The sequence below is a fragment of the Triticum urartu genome, chromosome 3 (assembly GCF_003073215.2).
Source record: "Triticum urartu cultivar G1812 chromosome 3, Tu2.1, whole genome shotgun sequence".
Taxonomy (NCBI): domain Eukaryota; kingdom Viridiplantae; phylum Streptophyta; class Magnoliopsida; order Poales; family Poaceae; genus Triticum; species Triticum urartu.
In genome coordinates this window covers 517337914-517357898 of record NC_053024.1, presented here as the reverse complement: position 1 = coordinate 517357898, position 19985 = coordinate 517337914, and the positions used below count along the sequence as shown (strand labels likewise).

The window sequence follows — 19985 nt, the reverse complement described above, 5'->3', positions numbered from 1 at the left end:
GTATTGGAAGATTAATATGATGAAGATAGACCCGGGGCCATAGGTTTCACTAGTGGCTTCTCTCAAGAGCATAAGTATTTTACGGTGGGTGAACGAATTACTGTTGAGCAATTGACAAAATTGAGCATAGTTATGAGAATATCTAGGTATGATCATGTATATAGGCATCACGTCCGAGACAAGTAGACCGACTCCTGCCTGCATCTACTACTATTACTCCACTCATCGACCGCTATCCAGCATGCATCTAGAGTATTAAGTTCATGGAAACAGAGTAACGCCTTAAGCAAGATGACATGATGTAGAGGCATAAATTCATGCAATATGATAAAAAAAAAACCATCTTGTTATCCTCGATGGCAACAATACAATACGTGCCTTGCTGCCCCTACTGTCACTGGGAAAGGACACCGCAAGATTGAACCCAAAGTTAAGCACTTCTCCCATTGCAAGAAAGATCAATCTAGTAGGCCAAACCAAACTGATAATTCGAAGAGACTTCCAAAGATAACCAATCATACATAAAAGAATTCAGAGAAGATTCAAATACTGTTCATAGATAATCTTGATCATAAACCCACAATTCATCGGTCTCAACAAACACACCGCAAAAAGAAGATTACATCGATTAGATCTCCACAAGAGAGGGGGAGAACTTTGTATTGAGATCCAAAAAGGGAGAAGAAGCCATCTAGCTAATAACTATGGACCCGAAGGTCTGAGGTAAACTACTCACACTTCATCGGAGAGGCTATGGTGTTGAGGTAGAAGCCCTCCTTGATGGATGCCCCCTCCGGTGGAGCTCCGGAATAGGCCCCAAGATGGGATCTCGTGGATACAGAAAGTAGCGGCGGTGGAATTAGGTTTTTGGCTCCGTATCTGATCATTTGGGGGTACGTAGGTATATATAGGAGGAAGGAGTATGCCAGTGGAGCAACAGGGGGCTCACGAGGGTGGAGGACGCGCCTGGGGGGGGTAGGCGCACCCCCCTACCTCGTGGCCTCCTCCTTTGTTTCTCGACGTAGGGTCCAAGTCTCCTGGATCTTGTTCGTTTCGAAAATCACATTCCCGAAGGTTTCATTCCGTTTGGACTCGGTTTGATATTCCTTTTCTTCGAAACCCTAAAATAGGCAAAAAAACAGCAATTCTGGGCTGGGCCTCCGGTTAATAGGTTAGTCCCAAAAGTAATATAAAAGTGGATGATAAAGCCCAATAATGTCCAAAACAGTAGATAATATAGCATGGAGCAATCAAAAATTATAGATACGTTGGAGACGTATCAAGCATCCCCAAGCTTAATTCTTGCTCGTCCTCGAGTAGGTAAATGATAAAAAAGATAATTTTTGATGTGGAGTGCTACTTGGCATAATTTTAATGTAATTCTTCTTTATTGTGGTATGAATATTCAGATCCGAAAGATTCAAGATAAAAGTTCATATTGACATAAAAATAATAATACTTCAAGCATACTAACTAAGCAATTATGTCTTCTCAAAATAGCATGGCCAAAGAAAGTTCATCCCTACAAAATCATATAGTTTAGTCATGCTCCATTTTCATCACACAAGAATGCTCTCATCATGCACAACCCCGATGACAAGCCAAGCAATTGTTTCATACTTTAGTAATCTCAAACCTATAAACGTTCACGCAGTACATGAGCGCGAGCCATGGACATAGCACTATGGGTGGAATAGAATATGATGATGGGGATTATGTGGAGAAGACAAAAAAGGAGATAGTCTCACATCAACAAGGCTAATCAACGGGCTATGGAGATGCCCATCGATTGATGTTAATGCAAGGAGTAGGGTTTGCCATGCAATAGATGCACTAGAGCTATAAATGTATGAAAGCTCAACAAAAAAAACTAAGTGGGTGTGCATCCAACTTGCTTGCTCACACCTAGGGCACTTGAGGAAGCCCATTGTTGGAATATACAAGCCAAGTTCTATAATCAAAAATTCCCACTAGTATATGAAAGTGACAAAACAAGAGACTCTCTATCACGAAGATTATGGTGCTACTTTGAAGCACAAGTGTGGCAAATGATAGTAGCATTGTCCCTTCTCTCTTTTTCTCTCATTTTTTTCTTTTTTTGGGCCTTCTTTTTTTATGGCCTTTCTCTTTTTTTGTTTGGGCCTTCTCTTTTTTATGGCCTTTCTCTTTTTTATATATTCCTCACTTGGGACAATGCTCTAAAAAATGATGATCATCACACTTCTATTTATTTACAACTCAATGATTACAACTCGATACTAGAACAAAGTATGACTCTATATGAATGCCTCCGGCGGTGTACCAGGATATGCAATGAACCAAGAGTGACATGTATGAAATAATTATGAACGGTGGCCTTGCCACAAGTACTATGTCAACTACATGATCATGCTAAGCAATATGACAATGATGAATGTGTCATGATAAACGGAATGGTGGAAAGTTGCATGGCAATATATCTTGGAATGGCTATGGAAATGCCATAATAGGTAGGTATGGTGGCTGTTTTGAGGAAGATATAAGGAGGTTTATGTGTGAAAGAGCGTATCATATCATGGGGTTTTGATGCACCGGCGAAGTGTGCACCAACTCTCAATGTGAGAAAGGGCAATGCACGATACCGAAGAGGCTAGCAATGATGGAAGGGTGAGAGTGCGTATAATCCGTGGACTCAACGTTAGTCATAAAGAACTCACATACTTATTGCAAAAATCTACAAGTCATCAAAAACCAAGCACTACGCGCATGCTCCTAGGGTGATAGATTGGTAGGAAAAGACCATCGCTCGTCCCCGACCGCCACTCATAAGGAGGACAATCAAAGAACACCTCATGTTTCAAATTTGTTACACAATGTTTACCATACGTGCATGCTAAGGGACTTGCAAACTTCAACACAAGCATTTCTCAAATTCACAACTACTCAACTAGCACAGCTTTGATATTATTAGCTCCATAACTCAAAACAATCAGCAAGCATCAAACTTCTCTTAGTATTCAAAACACTCATAAGAAAGTTTTTACTATTCTTGCATACCAAGCATATTATGATTATTTAAGCAAATTACCATGCTAATTAAGACTCTCAAAATAATCTAAGTGAAGCATGAGAGATCAATAGTTTCTATAAAAAAAATCCACCACCGTGCTCTAAAAATATAAGTGAAGTACTAGAGCAAAACTATATAACTCAAAAGATATAAGCGAAGCACATAGAGTATTCTACCAAATTCCAAATCATGTATGGATCTCTCAAAGGTGTGTACATCAAGTATGATTGTGGTAAACTAAAAAGCAAAGACTCAAATCATACAAGACGCTCCAAGCAAAACACATATCATGTGGTGAATAAAAATATAGCTCCAAGTAAAGTTACCGATAGAAGTAGACGAAAGAGGGGATGCCTTCCGAGGCATCCCCAAGCTTTGGCTTTTAGGTGTCCTTAGATTATATTGGGGGTGCCATGGGCATCCCCAAGCTTAGGCTCTTGACACTCCTTGTTCCATAATCCATCAAATCTTTACCCAAAACATGAAAACTTCACAACACAAAACTTAAAGTAGAAAATCTCGTGAGCTCCGTTAGCGAAAGAAAACAAAAGACCACTTCAAGGTACTGTAATGAACTCATTATTTATTTATATTGGTGTTAAACCTACTGTATTCCAACTTCTCTATGGTTTATAAACTATTTTACTAGCCATAGATTCATCAAAACTAGCAAACAACACACGAAAAACAGAATCTGTCAAAAACAGAACAGTCTGTAGTAACCTGTAGCTAGCGCAAGATCTGGAACCCCAAAAATTCTAAAATAAATTCCTGGACGTGAGTAATTTACCTATTAATCATATTCAAAAAGAGTTAACTAAATATCACTTTCTAAATAAAAATGGCAGCAATTCTCGTGAGCGCTAAATTTCTGTTTTTTACAGCAAGATTAACAAGACTTTCCCCAAGTCTTCCCAACGGTTCTACTTGGCACAAACACTAATTAAACAAAAAAACACAACCAAAACAAAGGCTAGATAAATTATTTATTACTAAACAGGAGCAAAAGGCAAGGAATAAAAATAAAATTGGGTTGCCTCCCAACAAGCGCTATCGTTTAACGCCCCTAGCTAGGCATAAAAAGCAATGATAGATCTAGGTATTGCCATCTTTGGTAGGCTCTCATAATAGATTCATAAGGTAATTTAATTTTCTTTCTAGGAAAGTGTTCCGTGCCTTTCCTTAACGGAAATTGGAATCTAATATTTCCTTCATTCATATCAATAATTGCACCAATCGTTCTAACGAAAGGTCTACCAAGAATAATAGGACATGAAGGATTGCAATTTATGTCAAGAACAATAAAATCTATGGGCACATAATTCCTATTTGAAACAATAAGAACATCATTGATTCTTCCCATAGGTTTCTTAATAGTGGAATCCGCAAGGTGCAAGTTTAAAGAGCAATCATCAAAATCACGAAAACCTAACAAATCACACAAAGTCTTTGGAATCGTGGAAACACCAGCACCCAAATCACACAAAGCATAGCATTCATGATCTTTAATTTTAATTTTAATAGTTGGTTCCCACTCATCATAAATTTTTCTAAGGATAGAAACTTCCAAGTCAAGTTTTTCTTCATAAGATTGCATCAAGGCATCAACGATATGTTTAGTAAATGCTTTATTTTGACTATAAGCATGAGGAGAATTTAGCACGGATTGCAACAAGGAAACACAATCAATCAAAGAGCAATTTTCATAATTAAATTCCTTGAAATCCATAATAGTGGGTTTAGCAGCATCTAGGGTTTTGATTTCTTCAATCCCACTTTCATCAAATTTAGCATCAAGATCTAAAAACTCCGAATTTTTGGAACGCCTTCTAGGTAAAGGTGGTGTTGGGTTGGGGAACGTAGCAGAAATTCAAAATTTTCCTACGTGTCACCAAGATCTATCTATGGAGAGACTAGCAACGAGGGGAAGGAGAGTGCATCTACATACCCTTGTAGATCGCTAAGCGGAAGCGTTCAAGTGAACGGGGTTGATGGAGTCGTACTCGTCGTGATTCAAATCACCGATGACCAAGTGCCGAACGCACGGCACCTCCGCGTTCAACACACGTACAGCCCGGTGACGTCTCCCACGCCTTGATCCAGCAAGGAGAGAGGGAGAGGTTGAGGAAGACTCCATCCAGCAGCAGCACAACGGCGTGGTGGTGGGAGGAGCGTGGCAATCCTGCAGGGCTTCGCCAAGCACCACGGGAGAGGAGGGAGAGAGAGATGCAGGGCTGCACCAACGAGAGATCGAATTCGCGTGTGTTATGGGCAGCCCTAGGCCTCATATATATAGGGGAAGGGGAGGGGCTGCGCCCCCTCTAGGGTTCCCACCCCTAGGGGGGCGGCAGCCCTAGATGGGGAGCAAGGGGGCGGCCAAGCCAAGAGGGGATGGGAGAGGGAGGCGCACCAATATGGGCCCTAAGGCCCATATCCCATTAGGGTTTGCCCCTCTCCATCTCTTAGGCGCATGGGCCTTAGTGGGGCTAGTGCCCTTGGCCCATGTAGGCCAAGGAACACTCCCTACAGCCCATGTGGCCCCCCGGGGCTGGTGGCCCCACTTGGTGGACCCCCGGGACCCTCCCGATGGTCCTGGTACATTACCGATAAACCCCGAAACTCTTCCGGTAACCAAAACAGGACTTCCCATATATAAATCTTTACCTCCGGACCATTCCGGAACTCCTCGTGACGTCTGGGATCTCATCCGGGACTCCGAACAACATTTGGTAACCACATACAAACTTCCTTTATAACCCTAGCGTCATCGAACCTTAAGTGTGTAGACCCTACGGGTTCGGGAGACATGCAGACATGACCGAGACGTTCTCCGGTCAATAACCAACAGCGGGATCTGGATACCCATGTTGGCTCCCACATGTTCCACGATGATCTCATCGGATGAACCACGATGTCAAGGACTTAATCAATCCCGTATACAATTCCCTTTGTCTATCGGTACGATACTTGCCCGAGATTCGATCGTCGGTATCCCGATACCTTGTTCAATCTCGTTACCGGCAAGTCTCTTTACTCGTTCCGTAACACATCATCCCGTGATCAACTCCTTGATCACATTGTGCACATTATGATGATGTCCTACCGAGTGGGCCCAGAGATACCTCTCCGCTTACACGGAGTGACAAATCCCAGTCTCGATTCGTGCCAACCCAACAGACACTTTCGGAGATACCCGTAGTGCACCTTTATAGTCACCCAGTTACGTTGTGACGTTTGGTACACCCAAAGCACTCCTACGGTATCCGGGAGTTGCACAATCTCATGGTCTAAGGAAATGATACTTGACATTAGAAAAGCTTTAGCATACGAACTACATGATCTTGTGCTAGGCTTAGGATTGGGTCTTGTCCATCACATCATTCTCCTAATGATGTGATCCCGTTATCAACGACATCCAATGTCCATGGTCAGGAAACCGTAACCATCTATTGATCAACGAGCTAGTCAACTAGAGGCTTACTAGGGACATGGTGTTGTCTATGTATCCACACATGTATCTGAGTTTCCTATCAATACAATTCTAGCATGGATAATAAACGATTATCATGAACAAGGAAATATAATAATAACCAATTTATTATTGCCTCTAGGGCATATTTCCAACAGTCTCCCACTTGCACTAGAGTCAATAATCTCGTTCACATCGCCATGTGATTAACACTCACAGGTCACATCGCCATGTGACTAACACCCAAAGAGTTCTGGGTTTGATCATGTTGCTTGTGAGAGAGGTTTTAGTCAACGGGTCTGAACCTTTCAGATCCGTGTGTGCTTTACAAATCTCTATGTCATCTCCTAGATGTAGCTACCACGTTCTATTTGGAGCTAATCCAAATAACTGTTCTACTTGGAGCTATTCTAAATTGTTGCTCCATTATATGTATCCGGTATCTCTACTCAGAGCTATCCGGATAGGTGTTAAGCTTGCATCGACGTAACTCTTTACGACGAACTCTTTTACCACCTCCATAATCGAGAAAATTCCTTAGTCCACTAGTTACTAAGGATAACTTTGACCGCTGTCCCGTGATCCATTCATGGATCACTCTCGTACCCCTTGACTGACTCATGGCAAGGCACACTTCAGGTGCGGTACTCAGCATAGCATACTGTAGAGCCTATGTCTTAAGCATAGGGGACAACCTTCGTCCTTTCTATTCTGCCGTGGTCGAGCTTTAAGTCTTAACTTCATACCTTACAACTCAGGCAAGAACTCCTTCTTTGACTGATCCATCTTGAACACCTTCAAGATCATGTCAAGGTATGTGCTCATTTGAAAGTACCATTAAGCGTTTTGATCTATCCTTATAGATCTTAATGCTCAATGTTCAAGTAGCTTAATCCAGGCTTTCCATTGAAAAACACTTTCCAAATAACCCTATATGCTTTCTAGAAATTCTACATCATTTCTGATCCATAACATATACTTATCAGAAATTCTATAGTGCTCCCACTCACTTCTTTGGAAATACAAGTTTCTCATAAACTTTGTATAAACCCAAAGTCTTTGATAATCTCATCAAAGCGTACATTCCAACTCCGAGATGCTTACTCCAGTCCTTAGAAGGATTGCTGGAGCTTCGCATACTTATTAGCATCTTTCAGGATTGACAAAACCTTCCGGTTGTATCACATACAACCTTTCCTCAAGAAAATTGTCGAGGAAACAATGTTTTGACATCCTATCTGCAAGATTTCATAAATAATGCAGTAATCGCTAATATAATTCCAACAGACTCTTAGCATCGCTACGAGTGAGAAAGTCTCATCGTAGTCAACTCCTTGAACTTGTCAGTAAACATCTTAACGACAAGTCGAGCTTTCTTAATGGTGACATTTACCATCATTGTCCGTCTTCCTTTTAAAATCCATCTATACTCAACAGCCTTACGACCATCAAGTAGTTCTTCCAAAGTCTACACTTTGTTTTCATATATGGATCCTCTCTCGGATTATATGGCCTCAAGCCATTTATCGGAATCCAGGCCCACCATCGCTTCTCCATAGCTCGTAGGTTCATTGTTGTCTAGCAACATGACTTCCAAGACAGGATTACGTACCACTCTGAAGTAGTACGCATCCTTGTCATCCCACGAGGTTTGGGAGTGACTTGATCCGAAGTCTCATGATCAATATCATAAGCTTCCACTTCAATTGGTGTAGGTGCCACAGGAACAACTCTTTGTGCCCTGCTATACACTAGTTGAAGTAACGATTTAATAACCTCATCAAGTCTCCACCATCCTCCCACTCAATTCTTTTGAGAGAAACTTTTCCTCGAGAAAGGACCCGATTCTAGAAACAATCCTTCATTGCTTTCGGATCTGAGATAGGAGGTATACCAAATGTTTTTGGGTTGTCCTATGAAGATGCATTTATCCGCTTTGGGTTCGAGCTTATCAGCCTGAAACTTTTCCACATAAGCGTCGCAGTCCCAAACTTTTTAAGAAATGACAGCTTAGGTTTCTCTAAACCATAGTTCATACGGTGTCATCTCATCGGAATTACGTGGTGCCCTATTTAAAGTGAATGTGGTTGTCTCTAATGCCTAACCCATAAACTATTGTGGTAATTCGATAAGAGACATCATGGTATGCATCATATCCAATAGGGTGCAGTTATGATGTTTAGACACACCATCACACTATGGTGTTCCAGGCTGTATTAGTTTTGAAACAATTTCCACAATGTCTTAATTCTGTGCCAAACTCGTAATTCAGATATTCATCTCTATGATCATATCATAGATCTTTTATCCTCTTGTCACGACGATCTTTCAACTTCACACTGAAATTACTTGAACCTTTCAATAATTCAGACTCGTGATTCATCAAGTAAATATACTCAACATCTACTCAAATCATCTGTGAAGTAAGAACATAACGATATCCACTACACGCCTCAACACTCATTGGACTGCACACATCAAAATGTATTACTTCCAACAAGTTGCTTTCTAGTTCCATTTTACTGAAAACGAGGCTTTCAGTCATCTTGCCCATGTGGTATGATTTGCATGTCTCAAGTGATTCAAGATCAAGTGAGTTCAAACGGTCCATTTGCATGGAGTTTCTTCATGCATATCTACCAACAAACATGGTTCGCATGTCTCAATCCTTTCAAAAATGAGTGAGTCCAAAGATCCATCAACATGGAGCTTCTTCATGCGTTTTATACCGATATGACTTACGTGGCAGTGCCACAAGTAGGTGGTACTATCATTACTATCTTTTGGCATGAACATGTGTATCACTATGATCGAGATTCAATGAACCATTCATTTTAGGTGCAAGACCATTTGAAGGTATTATTCAAATAAACAGAGTAACCATTATTCTCCTTAAATGAATAACCGTATTACGATAGACGTAATCCAATCATGTCTATGCTCAACGCAAACACCAAGCTCGATGGTAGAGGGAGCGTGCGATGCTTGATCATATCAACATTGGAATCACTTCCAACACATATCGTCAGCTCACCTTTAGCTAGTCTCCGTTTGTTCCGTAGCTTTTATTTCGAGTTACTAACACTTAGCAACTGAACCGGTATCTAATACCCTGGTGCTACTAGGAGTACTAGTAAAGTACACATCAACACAATGTATATCCAATATACTTCTATCGACCTTGCCAGCCTTCTTATCTACCAAGTATCTAGGGTAATTCTACTCCAGTGGCTATTCCCTTTATTACAGAAGCACTTAGTCTCGGGTTTGGGTTCAACCTTGGGTTTCTTCACTAGAGCTGCAGCTGAATTGCTGTTTCATGAAGTATCCCTTTGTTCCCTTGCCCTTCTTGAAACTAGTGGTTTCACCAACCATCAACAATTGATGCTCCTTCTTGATTTCTACTTTCGCGGTGTCAAACATCGCGAATATCTCAAGGATCATCATATATATCCCTGATATATTATAGTTCAACACGAAGCTCTAGCAGCTTGGTGGTAATGACTTCGGAGAAACATCACTATCTCATCTGGAAGATCAACTCCCACTCGATTCAAATGATTGTTGTACTCAGACAATCTGAGCACAAGCTCAACAATTGAGCTTTTCTCCCTTAGTTTGCAGGCTAAGAAAATCGTCGGAGGTCTTATACCTCTTGACGCTGGCACGAGCCTGAAATCCCAATTTCAGCCCTCGAAACATCTCATATGTTTCGCGACGTTTCAAAACCGTCTTCGGTGCCTCAACTCTAAACCGTTTAACTGAACTATCACGTAGTCATCAAAACGTGTATGTCAGATGTTCGCAACATCCACAGACAACGTTCGAGGTTCAGCACACTGAGCGGTGCATTAAGGACATAAGCCTTCTAAGAAGCAATGAGGACAATCCTCAGTTAACGGACCTAGTCCGCATAATTGCTACTATCAACTTTTAACTAAATTTTCTCTAGGAACATATCTAAACAGTAGAACTGAAGCGCGAGCTACGACATAATTTGCAAAGATCTTTTGACTATGTTCAGGATAATTAAGTTCATCTTATGAACTCCCACTTAGATAGACATCCCTCTAGTCATCTAAGTGATTACATGATCCGAGTTAACTAGGCCGTGTCCGATCATCACGTGAGACGGACTAGTCAACGTCGGTGAACATCTTCATGTTGATCGTATCTTCTATACGACTCATGCTCGACCTTTCGGTCTTCTGTGTTCCGAGGCCATGTCTGTACATGCTAGGCTCGTCAAGTTAACCCTAAGCGTTTTGCATGTGTAAAACTGTCTTACACCCGTTGTATGTGAACGTAAGGATCTATCACACCCGATCATCACGGCGTGCTTCGAAACGACGAACTGCAGCAACGGTGCAAAGTTAGGGGAGAACACTTCTTGAAATTTTAATGAGGGATCATCTTATTTACTACCGTCGTTCTAAGCAAATAAGATGTATAAACATGATAAACATCACATGCAATCAAATAATAGTGACATGATATGGCCAATATCATATAGCTCCTTTGATCTCCATCTTGGGGCTCCATGATCATCATCGTCACCGGCATGACACCATGATCTCCATCATCATGATCTCCATCATCGTGTCTCCATGAAGTTGTCACGTCATCTATTACTTCTACTACTACAGCTAACGGTTAGCAATAAAGTAAAGTAATTACATGACGTTTATGTTGACACGCAGGTCATAAATAAATTAAGACAACTCCTATGGCTCCTGCCGGTTGTCATACTCATCGACATGCAAGTCGTGATTCCTATTACAAGAACATGATCAATCTCATACATCACATATATCATTCATCACATCCTTTGGCCATATCACATCACATAGCATACCCTGCAAAAACAAGTTAGACGTCCTCTAATTGTTGTTTGCATGTTTTACGTGGCTGCTATGGGTTTCTAGCAAGAACGTTTCTTACCTACGCAAAGACCACAACGTGATATGCCAATTGCTATTTACCCTTCATAAGGACCCTGTTCATCGAATCCGATCCGACTAAAGTGGGAGAGACAGACACCCGCCAGCCACCTTATGCAACTAGTGCATGTTTGTCGGTGGAACCGGTCTCACGTAAGCGTACGTGTAAGGTTGGTCCGGGCCGCTTCATCCCACGATGCCGCCGAATCAAGATAAGACTAGTAACGGCAAGCATATTGAACAAAATCAACGCCCACAACTACTTTGTGTTCTACTCGTGCATAGAATCTACGCAATAGACCTGGCTCATGATGCCACTGTTGGGGAACGTAGCAGAAATTCAAAATTTTCCTACGTGTCACCAAGATCTATCTATGGAGAGACCAGCAACGAGGGGAAGGAGAGTGCATCTACATACCCTTGTAGATCGCTAAGCGGAAGCGTTCAAGTGAACGGGGTTGATGGAGTCGTTACTCGTCGTGATTCAAATCACCGATGACCAAGTGCCGAACGCACGGCACCTCCGCGTTCAACACACGTACAGCCCGGTGACGTCTCCCACGCCTTGATCCAGCAAGGAGAGAGGGAGAGGTTGAGGAAGACTCCATCCAGCAGCAGCACAACAGCGTGGTGGTGATGGAGGAGCGTGGCAATCCTGCAGGGCTTCGCCAAGCACCACAGAAGAGGAGGGAGAGAGAGATGCAGGGCTGCACCAACGAGAGATCGAATCACAGCGTTGTGTTATGGGCAGCCCTAGGCCTCATATATATAGGGGAAGGGGAGGGGCTGCGCCCCCTCTAGGGTTCCCACCCCTAGGGGGCGGCAGCCCTAGATGGGGAGCAAGGGGGCGGCCAAGAGGGGATGGGAGAGGGAGGCGCACCAATATGGGCCCTAAGGCCCATATCCCATTAGGGTTTGCCCCCTCTCCATCTCTTAGGCGCATGGGCCTTAGTGGGGCTGGTGCCCTTGGCCCATGTAGGCCAAGGAACACTCCCTACAGCCCATGTGGCCCCCCGGGGCTGGTGGCCCCACTTGGTCCGGGACCCTCCCGGTGGTCCCGGTACGTTACATAAAAACTTGCCGCAAGGTGGACCCCCGGGGACCCTCCCGGTGGTCCCGGTACGTTATCCGATAAACCAAACTTTCCGGTGACCAAAACAGGGACTTCCCATATATAAATCTTTACCTCCGGACCATTCCGGAACTCCTCGTGACGTCCGGGATCTCATCCGGGACTCCGAACAACATTCGGTAACCACATACAACTTCCTTTATAACCCTAGCGTCATCGAACCTTAAGTGTGTAGACCCTACGGGTTCGGGAGACATGCAGACATGACCGAGACGTTCTCCGGTCAATAACCAACAGCGGGATCTGGATACCCATGTTGGCTCCCACATGTTCCACGATGATCTCATCGGATGAACCACGATGTCAAGGACTTAATCAATCCCGTATACAATTCCCTTTGTCTATCAGGTACGATACTTGCCCGAGATTCGATCGTCGGTACCGATACCTTGTTCAATCTCGTTACCGGCAAGTCTCTTTACTCGTTCCGTAACACATCATCCCGTGATCAACTCCTTGATCACATTGTGCACATTATGATGATGTCCTACCGAGTGGGCCCAGAGATACCTCTCCGTTACACGGAGTGACAAATCCAGTCTCGATTCGTGCCAACCCAACAGACACTTTCGGAGATACCCGTAGTGCACCTTTATAGTCACCCAGTTACGTTGTGACGTTTGGTACACCCAAAGCACTCCTACGGTATCCGGGAGTTGCACAATCTCATGGTCTAAGGAAATGATACTTGACATTAAGAAAAGCTTTAGCATACGAACTACATGTCTTGTGCTAGGCTTAGGATTGGGTCTTGTCCATCACATCATTCTCCTAATGATGTGATCCCGTTATCAACGACATCCAATGTCCATGGTCAGGAAACCGTAACCATCTATTGATCAACGAGCTAGTCAACTAGAGGCTTACTAGGGACATGGTGTTGTCTATGTATCCACACATGTATCTGAGTTTCCTATCAATACAATTCTAGCATGGATAATAAACGATTATCATGAACAAGGAAATATAATAATAACCAATTTATTATTGCCTCTAGGGCATATTTCCAACAGGTGGATCATATTAAGTCCCATCATTATCAAGATTCATATTGCAAAACAAAGATTTAATAGGGACACATCAATAACTTTTATATCTTCATCTTTATTTTCATAGAAATTCGGTTTAGCGGCCATCCTATTAACTAAGGTAGCCTGCTTATCCGAAATTTTGGCAGTCAATTTCTCAAGACGAGCAATTTGGGATCTTAAACCATCAAATTCTTTAGACATATCATCGAGCTCTTTATTCATAAAACTCATAAAACTTTTCTGTTCATTAAGCTCGTTTCTGAAGAAATTATTATGCTCAAATTGCAAAACCATAAAACTCCTGACATTGCTTCATCTCTTCTAACCTTTTAAGGTGAAGATCACCCAATCTAGGTAGAGCCATGGACAAACAAGCAATCTACCACACAAGCAAACAAGAAACGGGCAAAAAGAGGCAAATGAGAAAGAGAGGGAGGATAAAGAGAGGGGGCGAACAAAACGCAAGGGTGAAGTGGGGGAGAGGAAAACAGAGGCAATGGCAAATAATGTAATGCGAGAGATAAGGGTATGTGATGGGTACTTGGTATGTTGACTTTTGTGTAGACTCCCGGGCAACGACACCAGAAATCTTCTTGCTACCTCTTGAGCACTACGTTGGATTTCCTTGAAGAGAAAGGATGATGCAGCAAAGTAGCGTAACTATTTCCCTCAGTTTTTGAGAACCAAGTATCAATCCAGTAGGAGGCTACGCTGAGTCCCTCGTACCTGCACAAAACAGATAACTCCTCGCAACCAACGCGATAAGGGGGTGTAAATCCCTTCACCCGGTCACTTACGAGAGTGAGATCTGATAGATATGATAAGATAATATTTTTGGTAATTTTGTGATAAAAATGCAAATAAAAAAAAGCAAAGTAAATAAGTAAGTATTGGAAGATTAATATGATGAAAGATAGACCCTGGGGCCATAGGTTTCACTAGTGGCTTCTCTCAAGAGCATGAGTATTTTACGGTGGGTGAACGAATTACTATTGAGTAATTGACAGCATTGAGCATAGTTATGAGAATATCTAGGTATGATCATGTATATAGGCATCACGTCCGAGACAAGTAGACCGACTCCTGCGTGCATCTACTACTATTACTCCACTCATCGACCGCTATCCAGCATGCATCTAGAGTATTAAGTTCATGGAAACAGAGTAACACCTTAAGCAAGATGACATGATGTAGAGAGATAAATTCATGCAATATGATAAAAGAACCATCTTCTTATCCTCGATGGCAAGAATACAATACGTGCCTTGCTGCCCCTACTATCACTGGGAAAGGACACCACAAGATTGAACCCAAAGCTAAGCACTTCTCCCATTGCAAAAAAGATCAATCTAGTAGGCCAAACCAAACTATAATTCGAAGAGATTTGCAAAGATAACCAATCATACATAAAAGAATTCAGAGAAGATTCAAATATTGTTCATAGATAATCTTGATCATAAACCCACAATTCATCGGTCTCAACAAACACACCGTAAAAACAAGATTACATCGAATAGATCTCCACAAGAGAGGGGGAGAACTTTGTATTGAGATCCAAAAAGAGAAAGAAGCCATCTAGCTAATAACTATGGACCCGAAGGTCTGAGGTAAACTACTCACACTTCATCGGAGAGGCTATGGTGTTGAGTAGAAGCCCTCCGTGATGGATGCCCCCTCCGGCGGAGCTCCGGAACAGGCCCCAAGATGGGATCTCATGGATACAGAAAGTTGTGGCGGTGGAATTAGGTTTTTGGCTCCGTATCTGATCGTTTGGGGGTACGTAGGTATATATAGGAGGAAGGAGTACGTCAGTGGAGCAACAGGGGGCCCACGAGGGTGGAGGGCGCGCCTAGGGGGGTAGACGCGCCCCCTACCTCGTGACCTCCTCCTTTGTTTCTTGACGTAGGGTCCAAGTCTCCTGGATCTTGTCCATTCCGAAAATCACGTTCCCGAAGGTTTCATTCTGTTTGGACTCCGTTTGATATTCCTTTTCTTCGAAACCCTAAAATAGGCAAAAAAGCAATTCTGGGTTGGGCCTCCGGTTAATAGGTTAGTCCCAAAAGTAATATAAAAGTGGATAATAAAGCCCAATAATGTCCAAAACAGTAGATAATATAGCATGGAGCAATCAAAAATTATAGATACGTTGGAGACGTATCAGTGATCAGGAGTCGTGGTGTGCCCGCGCTTTTGCCTGGTTCAAGCTCAGGCGTTGGATCCTCATCGGACGCCTCGTCATCGCCTGTGCCAAGCGCGCCCTCGACACATTCAAGATCCACCGTTGGATCTCCCACGACCGGCTCGTCTTCACCGACTACTACCCCGCGCAGCCCCCGCCTCGCCGCGGGCTCTTCGACGGGCGGCTCGACCACGTCTTCGTCAAGCACTCCTGCGTCCACTGGGGGCACGGGCGTCTCCATCAACAGCGCCGTGCCGCTGGCGCCACGCGCACCGCTCGTCGCGCCACCAGCGCCCATGGTCACACGGGCTCAACGCGGCATCTTCCGCCCCAACCCGCGCTACTACGACGCGGTCGCTGCCTCGACATCTACTTCCTCGATGTCCTCGTCGGTCTCGCCGGTTCCCAGCTCCGTCCGCGCTGCCGTCCGCGACCCGCACTGGCTTGCCGCCATGCAAGATGAGCATGACGCTCTCGTCCGCAACCGTACGTGGGAGCTGGTTCCGCGCCCCCTGGTGCTAACTTGATCACTGGGAAATGGATCTTCAAGCACAAAAACGACGCCAGCGGTGTGCTTGCCCGCTACAAAGCACGCTGGGTCGTGCGTGGGTTCCGCCAACGCGCTGGCATCGACTATGGTGGAACGTTCTCCCCCGTTGTCAAGCCGGCGACGATCCGTACGGTGCTCACCCTGGCCGCGTCGCGTGGCTGACCCGTGCACCAACTAGACGCGTCCAACGCGTTTCTTCACGGCACCTTGGAGGAGGAGGTCTACTGCCTGCAGCCTGCCGGCTTCGTCGACCCGGCCAAGCCAGAACACGTCTGCCGCCTCTCCAAGTCCTTGTACGGGCTGAAGCAGGCGCCCCATGCCTGGTTCCTTCTCTTCGCCGGCTTCGTTCGCTCGATTGGCTTCACAGCCACGCGCTCGGACTCTTCGCTCTTCAATTTTTGGCACGGCGACGACACGAAGTTCCTCCTCCTCTACATCGACAACATCGTGCTCACCGCGTCCTCGCACGCCGTGCTCCACCGTGTCATCAGGCGCCTCACTGGCGAGTTTGCGATGAAGGACCTGGGCTCCCTCCACTTCTTCCTCGGGATCCGTGTCACGCGCACCTCGGCTGGGTTCTTCCTGTCCCAACACCAGTATGCTGAAGAATTCCTGGATCGTGCCGGCATGGACACCTGCCGTCCCTCGCCGACGCCCATTGACACGAAGAGCAAGCTTCCCTCGGCTGACGGGCCGTGCGTTGTCGACCCGTCTGCATACCGGAGCATCGCCGTCGCTCTCTAGTACCTCACCATCACGCGGCCCGAGAGCGCCTACGTCGTGCAGCAGATATGCCTCCACATGCATGACCCGTCAAGCGCGTGCTCCGGTACGTGCGCGGCTCGTGTGCACTCGGCCTTCATCTCCGCGCCTCGAGCACTCTGGATCTCCGCGCGTTCACCGACACGGACTAGACCGGCTGCCTCGACACGCGCCGCTCCACGTCCAGCTTCTGTGTTTACCTCGGCGATGCACTCATCTCCTGGTCCTCCAAGCGCCAAGCAACCGTCTCCCGGTCCAGCGCCGAGGCCGAATACCGCGGCGTCGCCAACGCCGTTGCTGAGTGCATTTGGCTCCGCCAGCTCCTCGGCGAGCTCTTCGCTCCGGTGACCAAGGCGACGCTGGTGTACTGCGACAACGTGTCTGCTGTCTACTTGTCGGCCAACCCCGTGCATGATCGACGGACCAAGCGCGTGGAGCTCGACATCCTCTTCGTCCGCGAGCGCGTCGCCCTCGGCCAGTTTCGTGTTCTTCACATCCTCACGTATCAACAACTCGCGACATCGTGACCAAAGGCATGCCGTCGGACGTTTTCTCAGAGTTCTGATCCAGTCTTTGCATCGCGGCCGACGACGTCACGACCGGGGGGGGGGGGGGGGGGGGGGGGGGGGGGGGTAGAGACTGTACTGCTTTTGTATATCGCATGTGTATACGTATAGCCTCTGGCATACGGTGTAGAGCGTGCGTGTGATCGTGGCGCCCTCCTGCAATGTTAGTGGCGCACGATCTCTAGCAGTGGAGCACCCATGATCTCCCTGGGCTGCTGTCCTCTAAGTGTATATATGGCACAGCCTAGAGCATAATCGAGTGTGGTGATCAGTTCTCCCTAATCTTCTCACTTTACAGGCACTACGAGTGCACGAGGGAGAGGATATTCCCCTCGCCACATGCATGAGGTCCTCCGGATCCTTCACGTTCACGGCCACACCACGAGAAGCCACCTCGCGTCTTCTTGCCGCGGGAGGCAAAGACGCGAACGCGCATATGCCACGGCATAAACTACAACCAAACCGAATCCCCAGCCCAAAACCAAACCTGATTCACACAGCGCGCCTCCCGGAAAGGGCGCAACGCGCCGGAGCAAGTCCGATCCGATGCCTGCCCCTATTCCCTAGGCATCTCGTAATATTCCCTCGGCATCTTTCCCGCCTCCCCGTCCCGGGCCAGTATATAGCCCCGCGCCCGCCTCCACGCCCTTTCCTCGTCAAGACCACTCGAGGCAGCCCGCAAACACGCACGCCAGCACGCACGCTCGCACGCCACTCCATCCAAAGTCCAGGAAGAAGGAGCGTACGTCCGTCGGGATGGCCGGCGTCGTGGTGGTGTTCGACTTCGACAAGACCATCATCGACGTCGACAGCGACAACTGGGTCGTCGACGGCCTGGGGGCCACCGACCTCTTCGACCGCCTGCTGCCCACCATGCCGTGGAACACCCTCATCGACACCGTCATGGGGGAGCTGCACGCGCAGGGGAAGACCCTCCGCGACGTCGCCGACGTGCTCCGGGCCGCGCCCATCGACCCGCACGTCGTCGCCGCCATCCGGGCCGCCTACAGCCTCGGCTGCGACCTCCGGGTCCTCAGCGACGCCAACCGCTTCTTCATCGAGGCCGTCCTCGACCACCACGGCCTCCGGGGCTGCTTCTCCGAGATCAACACCAACCCCAGCCGCGTCGACGCCGACGGCCGCCTTCGCATCGCGCCGCACCACGATTTCCACGCCGCCCCGCACGGCTGCGGCCTCGGCACATGCCCGCCCAACATGTGCAAGGGCCAGGTGCTCGACCGCATCCGCGCCTCCGCCGCCGCGGCGGACGGCGGCAGGAAGCGCTTCATCTACCTCGGCGACGGCCGCGGCGACTACTGCCCGTCCCTGCGGCTCGCCAGGGAGGACTTCATGATGCCGCGCAAGGGCTTCCCCGTGTGGGACCTCATCTGCGAGAACCCCGGCCTGCTCCAGGCCGAGGTGCACCTATGGAGCGACGGCAAGGACATGGAGGAGACGCTGCTGCGGCTCGTCAGCCGGGTGCTCGTCGAGGAGAGCACGCTGCTGCCGCTCGACTGCAAGCTCGAGTCGCTGCCGGTGACCGTCCAGGACGGCATGCCCATGCCGCTCGGCGTCAAGAACTGATCCGCCCAACCCTGCTGCATTACGATTAATTTGGGGATCGATACCTTGTCTTCTGATTTGCTTGCCTGATATGCTGGCGTGTAGTGCGTACGAGTTTGGGTAGGGCGTCGGTGGAAACTAATTAAGGGTGAGGAGTTCGAGCGCCAATGGCGAACTCGATAGTAGTATCGACTAATTTGTGCGTGTCGTCCTTGTGCCGCCTGGCAATGGTGAAGGCTCGCTGTATCCCATCTATCTATTGATTTGATGAAAGAATACATGAGTTGATGCGACGAAAGTCAATTTCGGCTGATCGATATTGTCTCAAGCATGATGCCCCTTCTACTACTTGGATATTCCAACATTTTCTTCTTTCATAAGTACTCACTCCATCCCAAAATTCTATCTTAAATTTGTCTAACATACTCCTTAATAAGTTCCTAGTTGTATGCAAATATAAGAAGCTCGGAAGGGGCAAACAAATTGGAGTAAAATCACGTATTTGTCAAGCCACACATCGTTTATATCTTTCTTTTTTTGCGGGAAACACATCATCTATATCTATATCAATGTAAAAAGACTCAAAGAGGTAGATGTAATTAATCTCAATCATTAAATCATGTTAATCCAACGACCTAGATTGTTTCAATGTCGAGCGCTCAACACATTTGGCATGCAGTTAATTTTATGCCAAAAATAATGCTAATCACATAATAACACGCAAATAATATCCTACTTCCAAAT

At 46.2% G+C, this 19985-nt stretch overlaps 1 protein-coding gene across 1 annotated transcript; it reads left to right on the top strand.

Moving 5' to 3' along the window:
- Nucleotides 1-18322: 18322 nt before the first annotated feature.
- On the top strand, nucleotides 18323-19554 carry LOC125548607 (inorganic pyrophosphatase 1-like). The gene has a single exon (XM_048712172.1). It carries the CDS (start codon nucleotides 18435-18437, stop codon nucleotides 19260-19262), a length of 828 nt encoding a protein of 275 aa, XP_048568129.1. The 5' UTR covers nucleotides 18323-18434; the 3' UTR covers nucleotides 19263-19554.
- The last annotated feature ends 431 nt before the right edge of the window (nucleotides 19555-19985 follow it).